The sequence below is a fragment of the Chinchilla lanigera genome, unplaced genomic scaffold (assembly GCF_000276665.1).
Source record: "Chinchilla lanigera isolate Chin_1 unplaced genomic scaffold, ChiLan1.0 scaffold00090, whole genome shotgun sequence".
In the NCBI taxonomy this organism is placed as follows: domain Eukaryota; kingdom Metazoa; phylum Chordata; class Mammalia; order Rodentia; family Chinchillidae; genus Chinchilla; species Chinchilla lanigera.
In genome coordinates this window covers 268,550-279,590 of record NW_004955491.1, presented here as the reverse complement: position 1 = coordinate 279,590, position 11,041 = coordinate 268,550, and the positions used below count along the sequence as shown (strand labels likewise).

General features: G+C 39.7%; 1 protein-coding gene across 1 annotated transcript; it reads right to left on the bottom strand.

Moving 5' to 3' along the window:
- Nucleotides 1-7,515: 7,515 nt before the first annotated feature.
- LOC102023608 (olfactory receptor-like protein OLF3) lies at nt 7,516-8,472 on the bottom strand. Its single transcript, XM_005404878.1, has one exon. It carries the CDS (start codon nt 8,470-8,472, stop codon nt 7,516-7,518), a length of 957 nt encoding a protein of 318 aa, XP_005404935.1.
- Nucleotides 8,473-11,041: the final 2,569 nt, after the last annotated feature.

Sequence of the window (11,041 nt, the reverse complement as noted above, 5' to 3'; positions counted from 1 at the left end):
TTTATAATTCCTTGCAGTGAAAAGCATCATTTGCCATTGGTGGTTTACTTAGTTGAATATTAGTGCATGTTTCCCCACTTATACTTTGTCCATTTAAAATCAAGTAATTAAAAATACATCATGTTGGTGAGGGATATTATCAGGAGGGGGGCTCCTGATGCAGGAGGGAGGCAGGAGTTTATGCAAACTCTTTCTCTCAGGTTTGTTTGTTTTTGTTTTGTTTTGTTTTTCTTCTGGTACCAGGAATTGAACTCATGACCTCACACTTGCCAGGCAGGTGCTGTGCCGCTGAGCTCAATCCCCAGACCCTTCTGCTCAGTTTTGTTGTGAACATGAAACTGCAGGAAAAAATTTATTCAGAATGAGAATTGTGCAAAAAGGATGAATTTTGCTTTATATAAGTATACATTGATAAAAAGGCATTAACATTTCATATTTAATACTATTACTTATTAATATTAGCATATATTTTATTAATATCAACATATATTATTCATAAATATTAGTGTATATAAAGTAAAAGCACAGTAAGGAAAGTGGAGCACTGGCTCAACATCACCTCATGATGTTTGATAATGACATAAAGCTTTTCAAATACCACGTTCTGAGTCCTTGCTACCCACACTGAAACTTCAAAAGCTAAACAAGCTTTTTAAGTATTACAATGTTAATTAAGTGCAGAAACTATATTTGTAAATACAAGTTTGTGTTACATTAATCATTGCATTTAAAGTAAAGTAAAATCACTGTTATTCAAAGTAGGCTAATTGCTAAAATAAACAATCTCAAAATATTAGGGGTTTATCGAAATGAAATTACATTCCTGCATGAGTCATATAGTGCAGTGTGGGTCACACAGCCAGGTGACTTTCTTGGGTAGCTCTTACCTAATCAGTGACTCGACACACCAGCCTTCCCACCAGCTCCTGGTCAGTTCTCTGGGCCAGGAATCTCCAACACTTGATCACAGGAACACAGGGAATCACTCCTTCTTGAAAGTCACCTCACTTTTTCTTTACTAACCTCATGACTGTGAAAACAAGACCCTGTAGGGAAATACCATCGACTCCCATCCAGCCCTGATGACCCCTCCCTAGTCCAGCTCTTAGAAGGGTGAGTGGCAGCCTCACCATATCAGACTGCAGAATCTGATCTAGATTAGAAATCCAGTGTGCAACTCATTTCATTTGCTCTTCATTGAGAATTAACTAGCCCACAAAATAGGCTGAAATACAGGTGGAAGATAGGATGTATTTCATGGAAACTCATTGTAAGACACCGATCCCTAGAGAGAGAGAGAGAGAAAACTTAGCATCAATAGCTTCAACATCACACCACGTAAAGGAGTAACTTTTCTAATATGTGAATTGTGCCAACAAAATCTAATATGTGGGTACTCCATCTTCAAGTTCTATTTTAGTGGTTCACATGCACTCTCCCAATTTATCTTCACCTGTTGCTTAAAGTGTAATGCTTTCCACATTTATCCACTTTGGAGTTTACCGTGAGCAAACCAGTCACTTGTGCCACCCGTGGATGTCAGCATCCAAGAGAATGTTCTCCAGATGCCCCATCTGCAGTACTAACAGTTATGCTGCTGCAACCTTAACATCATAGTTATTGATACTTAAAAATTCTAAGGTGTATTGGGATCCTGAACAGAGTCTGTGGGAAGTTTTGATATGAAAGTCAAAGTGCAGATCCATAGGATTTTGGAGAAAAACCATGCCTCCAAAGGCACGGTAAATGTGCTTTTCAGAAAGAGCACCTGTCTTACTTTTGGGTGTAAGGAAAAACTGAATGCCTGGCACATCAGGTCGCTATGTACTTGGAAATATCTACTTTGAAGAACCAAAACATAAAGCAGTATATCTGAGATTAGACCTAAAAACTCAGCCCCTGCACCGCAAAGTAAGTGGCATAAACAGGTGGCTCTATTCCTGCCCTCTGACAACTGTGCCTGTGACCTACATTTATGGCCTCTGGGGGATACCTATGACACTATCACTGAGAGAGTAGGGCCCTGAAAAATAATGAAGAAAATGCTCTTCCTATATGAAAGAATTTTAAACATGATGTCTTAAAGAAAGGAAATCTGAAACCAAGGTATGTGTCAATTTAAAGGTCATTCCAATGATCCGACTGGATATAAAAGGATAATATTTAGAGAATTAATGATGCATATGATTAGAGAAAAACTGGCATAAGTCCTGTATCCCATGTTGTTGTTAAAGGCAAATTTTCCACTGGAAAAGAGGTTGTCAGTTTCCAGTGGACAAAAATACTCACATATCTTAAATGTCAGACAACCACACTTCCTAAGCACAGCAGTGGTCCTGATGGCAATGTTAAAGATCATCTATTGATTCAACAAGTTAGACTCCATCTACCCAAGACCAACTCAGGTAATACCATTACTGACTTCCATCTCCTCAGTAGTAGTACCAGCCCTACACCTCCAGCTGAATAGCATATTCAGATTGTAGTCACTAAATGCTGTCTTCCACTGTGAAGAAACCAGCTGTTCATTGAGAAATCATCCTAATGATATGGCAGGGAGTATAAAAAACAGGACTATAATATTGTATGATTCTAAGAAGTGAGGTAAGATCACTAGTCAGGTGTTACCACTGATCATCTAAAGTTCTATGTTACAGAAAACCTAAGTAGCCAGTTTAAATAGGCTGTGTACACTAAATAATGACCTCTAAAGAGTCTATATCCTAATCTCCAGAGTCTGTGAATATGCTGTGTGACATGATAAAAGGGACTTGGAGATACTTGAATAAAGGATTTTAAAATGGTGAGGTTTTCTTAGGTGTAGTGGGTGGTCCCACTATAACTACAAGGGTCCTTATGATCAGAGTCAGAAGAGAGAGGTGTGATGATGTAGACCCTTGGATTTTGGCTCAGTTGGTTTTGACATTCAGAACTGTAAGGTAATGTTTTTCACATTAAGTCACAAAATATGTACTACTTTGTCACAGCAGTAAGAGGAAACAAGGAACTCATTCACTAAATGCAGGATAATTTGAATATCAGTAACGGTAAAAACAGCAGTAGATTGAGATAGATCAAATAAACTTACATCGGCGAATTCATGATGACAGTGAAAAGATCCCACCTCATTTGTTGTATTAAAAATGACAAAGAAAAGGGAAACATCAATTCTATTCTGCCTTTCCTGTGCCAACTATGCCGCAGGAAGATGAACTAGTGGTGAAGAGGACGTTTCTCCTTTGTCAACGTGTTCGAAATGAAACAAATAAGGGTTAACGGTCTCCACCATCCTGCAGGCCTAACAAATCATTGGCTCGGGTCGGTAGCTGTCTTACAGGAGCAATGCAGGGCCTGGTGGGGTTGGAACCTACTGCCTTCTACTAGGTGGAAGTCAGGAATGTTGCTAAATATCTTACAATGCACAGGATAGCCCCATACCAAAGAATTATTCAGCTCAAAATGTAAACTGGCCCTTGTTCCAGCTAAGAAACCCTGAACTGGGCAATGGAATAATTCCAAAAGAAGTAAACCACTGTGCATCACTTGTGGAAGTGTTGCCACCATCTATGAAAAATAGAAACAGTAAGCTTAAATCTGATCAAGCCAGCCAGGCGTGGTGGCTCACACCTGTAACCCCAGGACTGGGAGGCTGAGCCAGGAGGATCACTGCGAGTTTGAGGCCTGCCTGGGCTGTGTAGTGAGTTCAGGGCCAGCCTGAACTGCATAGCAAGACCCTGTCTCAAAAAAAAAAATGTGATAAAGCTTCTAGGTCTCAAAAAGATAAAAGGTCAAAAGAATGTAAAATTATACACACAGGATCTCTTAAACATCCAGGCTGTGCAGGTTGTATAAACATTTCAGTTCTATTTTAAAAAATAATTTAAATGGTACGTAGGGGAATTGAGGAGAAAACTATAGTTTCAAGTGATTTCTCAGAGACCTGGTAGAATATATATATATATATATTCTATATATATACCAAGAATATATATATACATTCTGTATATATATATTCTGTGTGTATATATATATATATATATATACAGAATATATATACATTCTTGGTAGAATATGTATATATATTCTATATATATACCATAGAATATATATATATTCTATATATATACCAAGAATATATATATAGATTCTACCAAGTCTCTGTGTATATATATGCACACACATATATATGTAAATTATTTCAACAAAATGTAATTTTGTCTGCATTCTAATTTTTCTTTAAGAAAAATCACAGTGATATTTTTAATGTAATAAATTACTGAACAAGATTTTATATTCAAATACATTTCAGTGATGAATATCTTTGAAGAGGTCTATTTAATATCTGTGTGGCATAGAATTTCATCTTATTTGGCACTGAACCAAAAATACTTTCCTGTTCTCTATTAGGAATGTCTTTCACAAGCAGCTAAGAATTAAAAATGGCTTTAGTCTCGAGTTATTTAATTTACATAGAATTTAATTTGCTGAGAAACTACAGCCTTAAAAAGGTCTATAAAAAGATAAAAATAAAATTTAATGGATGAAATATGAGACTGTAAAAGTCTATTGCTACGTAACTGATGCCTACTCTCAGCACTTCTGCTTCCTGAGAAGTGAATATTCAGATAACCTTTCATGTAAAGACCCCCAAACAAGGCAAGGAGCTGATGGAGGGCAAAGAGATCAAGGGATGGTTGGTGGTGAAAAGCCACGAACACTATGAACGTAGGATCAGCCATGAAAATGAGAATATGGCACCTTCATATATTTTCCTTCTTGATATGTCATGGTACTTTGATTCTTGACAGATTTTTCTCTTTGCTTTCCTTCCCGTACCATTACGTGTAGGGTATGTTTATAATGGTAAAATTTCCACTGTGGTACACAACTTACAGAACATTTAGACAAAATTATAACCATTTAGAAGAGGAATGAGATCCAAATAGAAATTTTCATTCTTTTCTATTTAATGTCTGTGTGTGTGTGTATGTGTGTGTGTGTGTGTGTGTGTGTGTGTGTATGTACTGGGGATTGAACCCAGGACTTTTGCAGTGAGTTCTACCCTCAGCTCTTTGCACATTTTTTTTTTTAATCTTGAGAAAGCATCTCAATAAATCTCTAAGTGGCCCAGGTTGAATTTGAACTTACAATCTTCGTGCCCCAGCATCTGAGAGTTCTGGGATTACAGGCATTGCCACCACACCCAGCTTGAAATCTCTTTTAAACGACATGTCCTGACTTGACTTTCTTCCATCCCTTTGCTACCAGCATAGCTCAGATTCCTCCAGTGTCTCAAATTCTGCAGCAGTCTGTCTGCTTGATGCTTTGCTCTTGTCCTTTACTGTCTCATTTATCAGAATGGTAACTCAAAACTGAACGAGTGCAAGCTGTACTCCTGCTAAAAAACGTTCCCTGCTCCCTATTGCTACCATATAAAGTTTAAAACCATTGGACATCAATGCCCTCCAGGAACTGTCCACCTGCTGTATTCCACTGCTTCTTTCTTCTCCACCCTACAAACAAACTGCACAACTTTGGATCTGCGTGCTTGCTCTCTGAAAGCTTTCCCCCTAAAATCAGGAACACGATGATGATATTCACTATCACCACTTCTATTCAGTATAGCTCTTGAAACATTAGGTGAAGCAACAAGGCAAAAGAAAGAAATAAAAGGGATATGGACAAGGAAGTAAGAAATTAAATTATCATTATTTGCTGATGAGATGATCCTCTATATAGAAGACCCCAAAAACTCCACCAGAAAACTCCTCAGAATTAATATCATCTCAACAACTTTGTACAAGTTGTTCTTTTCATTGGGCTTCTTTTCATCTAGATAACTGGTTCTAACACTTTGAGTCACAGGCTAAGGAAGACTTCTGTCAACACCCTAGTGGACTTACTCTTACTTCAATCCATATCACAGTGTAATAAATTGCTCCATTTCCTGGCATTCCTTTGATGCATGCATGTTCTTGTCAAAAGAAACCATTCATTGACACTGGTCCATAATAGTTCATTCATATGGCTTGAATGAACACTAGCAGATATTTAGTTAGGTAGCCTTGACACCATTTGAGATGCCTGCCTATCTTACAAGATTTCAAATTGCATTACTCGTATAGGAAAATTCAAATGTCAGGATGCTTCATTTTTTGTGAATCTGCAATTCTCTGAACCCTTGGATTCTGTGCTAGTATATCAATAAACGTGAGAAATACAAGTCTGTTGACTTACAGAGTGAGTGGGGAGAAACTACACTGATATTTTCTCTTCGTTGTAATTTTTTACCCCTGTTCATGTATATATTTTCACTCTTTTATATTATTTAGGTTTTCTCTTTAGAAAATAGGTCTACCCTCAAGCCCAGATCACTAAACTTACAGATGCCTACCAATGCCTTCTATGTGTGCGAGGATAAGATAAGGGTTTAATACACTGGAAGCAACATGGACACAATGATCTCCCCTATGCTGATTATCCCAAGTCTACATTAAAATTCAGCACTGACAATGTTTTCTTTTTATACTCACTATGCCTTTGACATTTAAGCATCATCTCATCATTAGCTGTTTACCTTGTTTCTAAAAAGAAAAAGAGTTGGTGGATCTTCAAAGATTGGACAATCTTAACATTTTAAATGACACCTCTTATATAACACCTATTATACTTGTGGGATATGCTCAGTTAGTGCCTGAAGTTCAGCTTCTCTTAATCGGTAATTCTTGACCAGGCGTGGTGGCTCATGCCTGTAATCTCAGCACTCAAGAGACTGAGGCAGGAGATCGTTGTGAATTCAAGACCAGCCTGGGCTACAAAGTGAGCTTAAGGGCAGCCTGAACTGCATAGCGAGACCCTGTCTCAAAAAGACAAAGAAAAATTGGTAATTCTTTGAGTACAAAGAACCTTTAGTTATACTTCAGTCAGAGTACAAGCCTTCATTGATCATCTCCAGTGGTTACACTTAGTGTAGTTACATTTAGAAAGGTGTTACATCCGCAGTTAGTAGGTCCTGTGAAGATCATCTGTCAGCCTTCACAGAACCACTATCTTCAAAAAATTGACTCATAATTATGACATCTGGCTACATACACCACACATTGATTTCACCCTTGGAAAATTAAAATTCTTACTGTTTCCCCTGAAAACACGATAAACATTGTCCAAATGTGTCTGCATAACCACATGTGACCCACAGAAAGAACCCTGAAGAGGTTCATGGTCACAATGTGGGAAACGGAACACATTTTTTTCAGTTATCACCAGGCTAAAGGGAGAGAGATGCGTACACATGGAGTTCTAGAAGAGCTGTGTTTTGCTCCGTTTTGGCTCTGTTTTGGCTCTGACATCACACACCCACATTCACAGCCCAGAACAACCATATGGCCTCCTACATAACAACACCAGCATATGTTACATCATTTCCTTCCTGGTTGCCAGGCAATGCAGAGTGTCAGATTATTTCAGCTGGGTGAATACTGAGGGGAAGCTCTATTCTCCAGTGATATTCCTGAGTCACACAGAGACCAGCTTTGATGTTAACCCAGAGAATCGTCCTAATAGTTTCTGCCAGGCCCCTTTCACCTCTTTATTCCTCAGACTGTAAATCATGGGGTTCAGCATGGGGGTGAAAACAGCATGGAACAGAGAGATCAACTTCTCTTGAAGGGCAGAGGGGCTGGAGTGGGGCAGGATGTAGGTGAAAATGGCCATGCCGAAGCACAGGGCAACCACAGTGAGGTGCGAGGCACAGGTGTGGAAGGCTTTCCTCCTCCCCTCTCTGGACTGGATCTTGAGGATGGTGGAGATGATCTGGATGTAGGACAAGAGCACCAGCAAGAAGGGGGTCATCAGCAGGACGATGCTAGAAACCAGGATGGCCACTTCATTGGAGGAGGTGTCCACACAGGCCAGTCTGACCACAGCTAGAATTTCACAGGACACATGGTCAATATACTTGTTTGTGCACAAGGGCAGCTGAAAGGTGATGGCAGTGTGCAGGAGGGAGTTCATGCAGCCACTGACCCAGGATGCAATGGCCAACTTACTGCACAGCCCTGCATGCATGATGACCAAGTACCTCAGAGGGTTGCTCACAGCCACGTAGTGGTCATAGGCCATCACTTCCAGGAGAATGAACTCAATCCCACCCAAAGCCAAGGAGAAAAACAACTGAGCTGCACAGCTCACGAATGGGATTGCTTTATGTTCAGCCAGAAAATGCACCAGCAGCTGAGGGACTATGCTGGTGGCGTAGGACACATCCACAAGGGAGAGGTTGGTGAGGAAGAAGTACATGGGCGTGTGGAGTCTGCTGTCCAGTCTGATCAGAAGGACAATGAGGAAGTTCCCCAGCACTGTCACCAGGTACATGATCAAGAACAGGATGAACAGTGAGACTTGAACATGCCGGTCACTGGATAGGCCAAGGAGAATAAATTCACTCACCCATGTCTGGTTATCTGGTTCCATTGAAAAACATGGGATGTTTATTAATCTGCAGAAAATTCAGAAACATAAAAGGAAGTGAATAACCATAAAGTAACATTGTATGGGTACTGCATGTGACCTTCCTGTCCTTCTTTCAGCTTTCAGATCATTCATGAAGCCAAGATAGCAGTGTTGATCCAAATCTTCTTTATCCACTCTGTTTCCTGGGACAGACCAGTGCACTAATAAAGATGTGACATTTCTCAAGACTGGAGGTAATGAGGGGGAACTGTAGGAGTTCTCTCACTGAACTGGTTACTTTCATCCTCCAGCAAGAAGAGAATGGTAGTGGCAATGGTACTTATGAAATGATGAAGAAGACAGAGTTGGCATGATTAAAAATTTCCTCAGGTAGTTCAATAGACCCATTTTGATGAGCGAATTATAACAAGTTTGATTATGAACACGGAGGGCTTTATGGGAAGATCAGGGAACCTGAGTAGAAACCTGATTTTATCGGATATGTGATTGCTATCACATGATAAGCTTTCACATCGAAAACAGGCTCACATTTCATGACTCCACACAAGTACACATCATTCAAAGTAGAGAGCCGATGGGAAGTACCTGTGAACTCTTTCATTTTTTGTCTTTTTGAGACAGGGTCTCACTATGCAGTTCAGGCTGGACTTGAGCTCACTTTGTAGCATAGGCTGGTCTTGAACTCAGACTGATCATTCTGCCTCAGCCTCCTGAGTGCTGGGATTACAGGCGTGCACCACCACCGGCTTTGCCTGTGAACTCTTGCTGGTAAGACTACTGCAGTAGTTTTATAGCAATGCCTTGCACTTTATAGTACATAAAGAAACAAGTGTGGTTTTTCTCTCCTGTCTCCTTCACAAAATTAGAAAAAAGTAATTTGGTAACCTTTACTAAAAACCTTTGATTTTTTAGACATGTTTTTATTTCTTCCTACTTCAGTAGGCTGGGGAAGCACCACATAATGGTATCTAGTTCTTGGTATTTTTATATTCTCAATCTGCTGATGCTAAACATTTATTCTTTGTGTGTAAATTTAAGAGAAAGTATGGATCCTTAAAAGCACTAGACAAAAGAGATAAGCAGAATGCCAGAAATTAAGGCCCCATCTTTACTGTCCAGGGCAGAGAATAAGGTATGGAATTCTTGTTGATATGCACTGGAACACAAATCCCTCTCTGCCTCCTTTTGCAGCAAATGTCTTTTCAGTAAAACTCATATCTTGTAGCATCAATTTTACACATCAAAGAGAAACAGGTCATATAAAGACATTCTATAACTGAGTCATTGTTATTACAACTACCAGTTCACTGCACTTCCTTTGAATGGCTTAGACATAATAAAGGAAAGTGGAGGAGAACGGGTGCAGGGGGGACTGAACAGAAAAGTAGGACTTGGTACAGACTAGGGCCTGAGATGAGAGGGGAGACTGTCAACACCCCAACCCTCTTACCCGACAGAGGACTAAGCAAAGCCAGCCTTTTTAGAAAGGATTAGGACTAGGGTTAGACTCCCTTTACTGAGCCCATCTTCTAACCCCTCCTTGCTGAGCTGAATGACTTCATGCTATTCTCTGTCACCTTCTGCAAGAAGACTGCCTAGCAGTAGAAAGGCCCCTCCTCTAAAACTGCCCTTTTCACGTCTTGTCTTGAAAGGAGTGTGAAGGAAATTAAAGGCCTAAATCAAGTTAAACATATTTCTAATGGTAAATTCTCAAGCGAAGAGTTTGGAATCGTGAAAGTTGACATCACTCAAATAGTCTGCTGGAATGTCCTTAGATGTGAGTGCTTGAATACCCAGGTAGGAGTCTTATTTATGCCAAGCTTTCTACATTTTTGCAGAATTCCTAAGAGGAAAGGTAGAGCTCTGAATAACACTGTGACCATTCCATGTAAACTATTCTTCCTTCCTTTCTACCACGGCCCACCAATAGCCCTATTCTATGAGTAGCACTAAGACCCTGAAGGAATAATAGGCAACCGTTCATCAAGAAAAGATGAAAGACCTGACCACAGGCAACTCAACTGACATCAACAGGACACTGCATGTATGGGTCCCACACAGTGGGTTGTCACGTGTGAGGTCCAGAGATGTCCTCTGATGCTTCTGGTTAATTGTTCTCTCACCAGTTTTTAATTATATTTTGCTTCCTTCACTGATTTATGGACCATTACTTCAAAACACTCAACTTACCTTTGCAAGGAAGGAAATAACCAGGTCTTTGTACTTAGACATCATTTCCTTACCCAACCATCATTGCCACATTTTATTACACTACCCCAGTGAATAAGGTATGTTCTTAAAACAGTCTAAAATCACTTCCTACTTCTACTAACTGGCTGCTTCAGTAAGTTTAGTTTTACCTTTCCCCCTAAATTAGGACAAGAGAAGAAGTTCTGACTTGGAAAACCTACAAAGTGTGCACAGTATAAAAGGATGTCTAAAGGTCTCATCTTCCAGAAATATTTCAGAAAAATAATCTTTGCAACTCTTCATGTCAATTCAGTGTGCATGACTGGTGACCTTCGTCTGATTCAAAAACCCAAATTCACACATATTAAGGCTTAAGTGC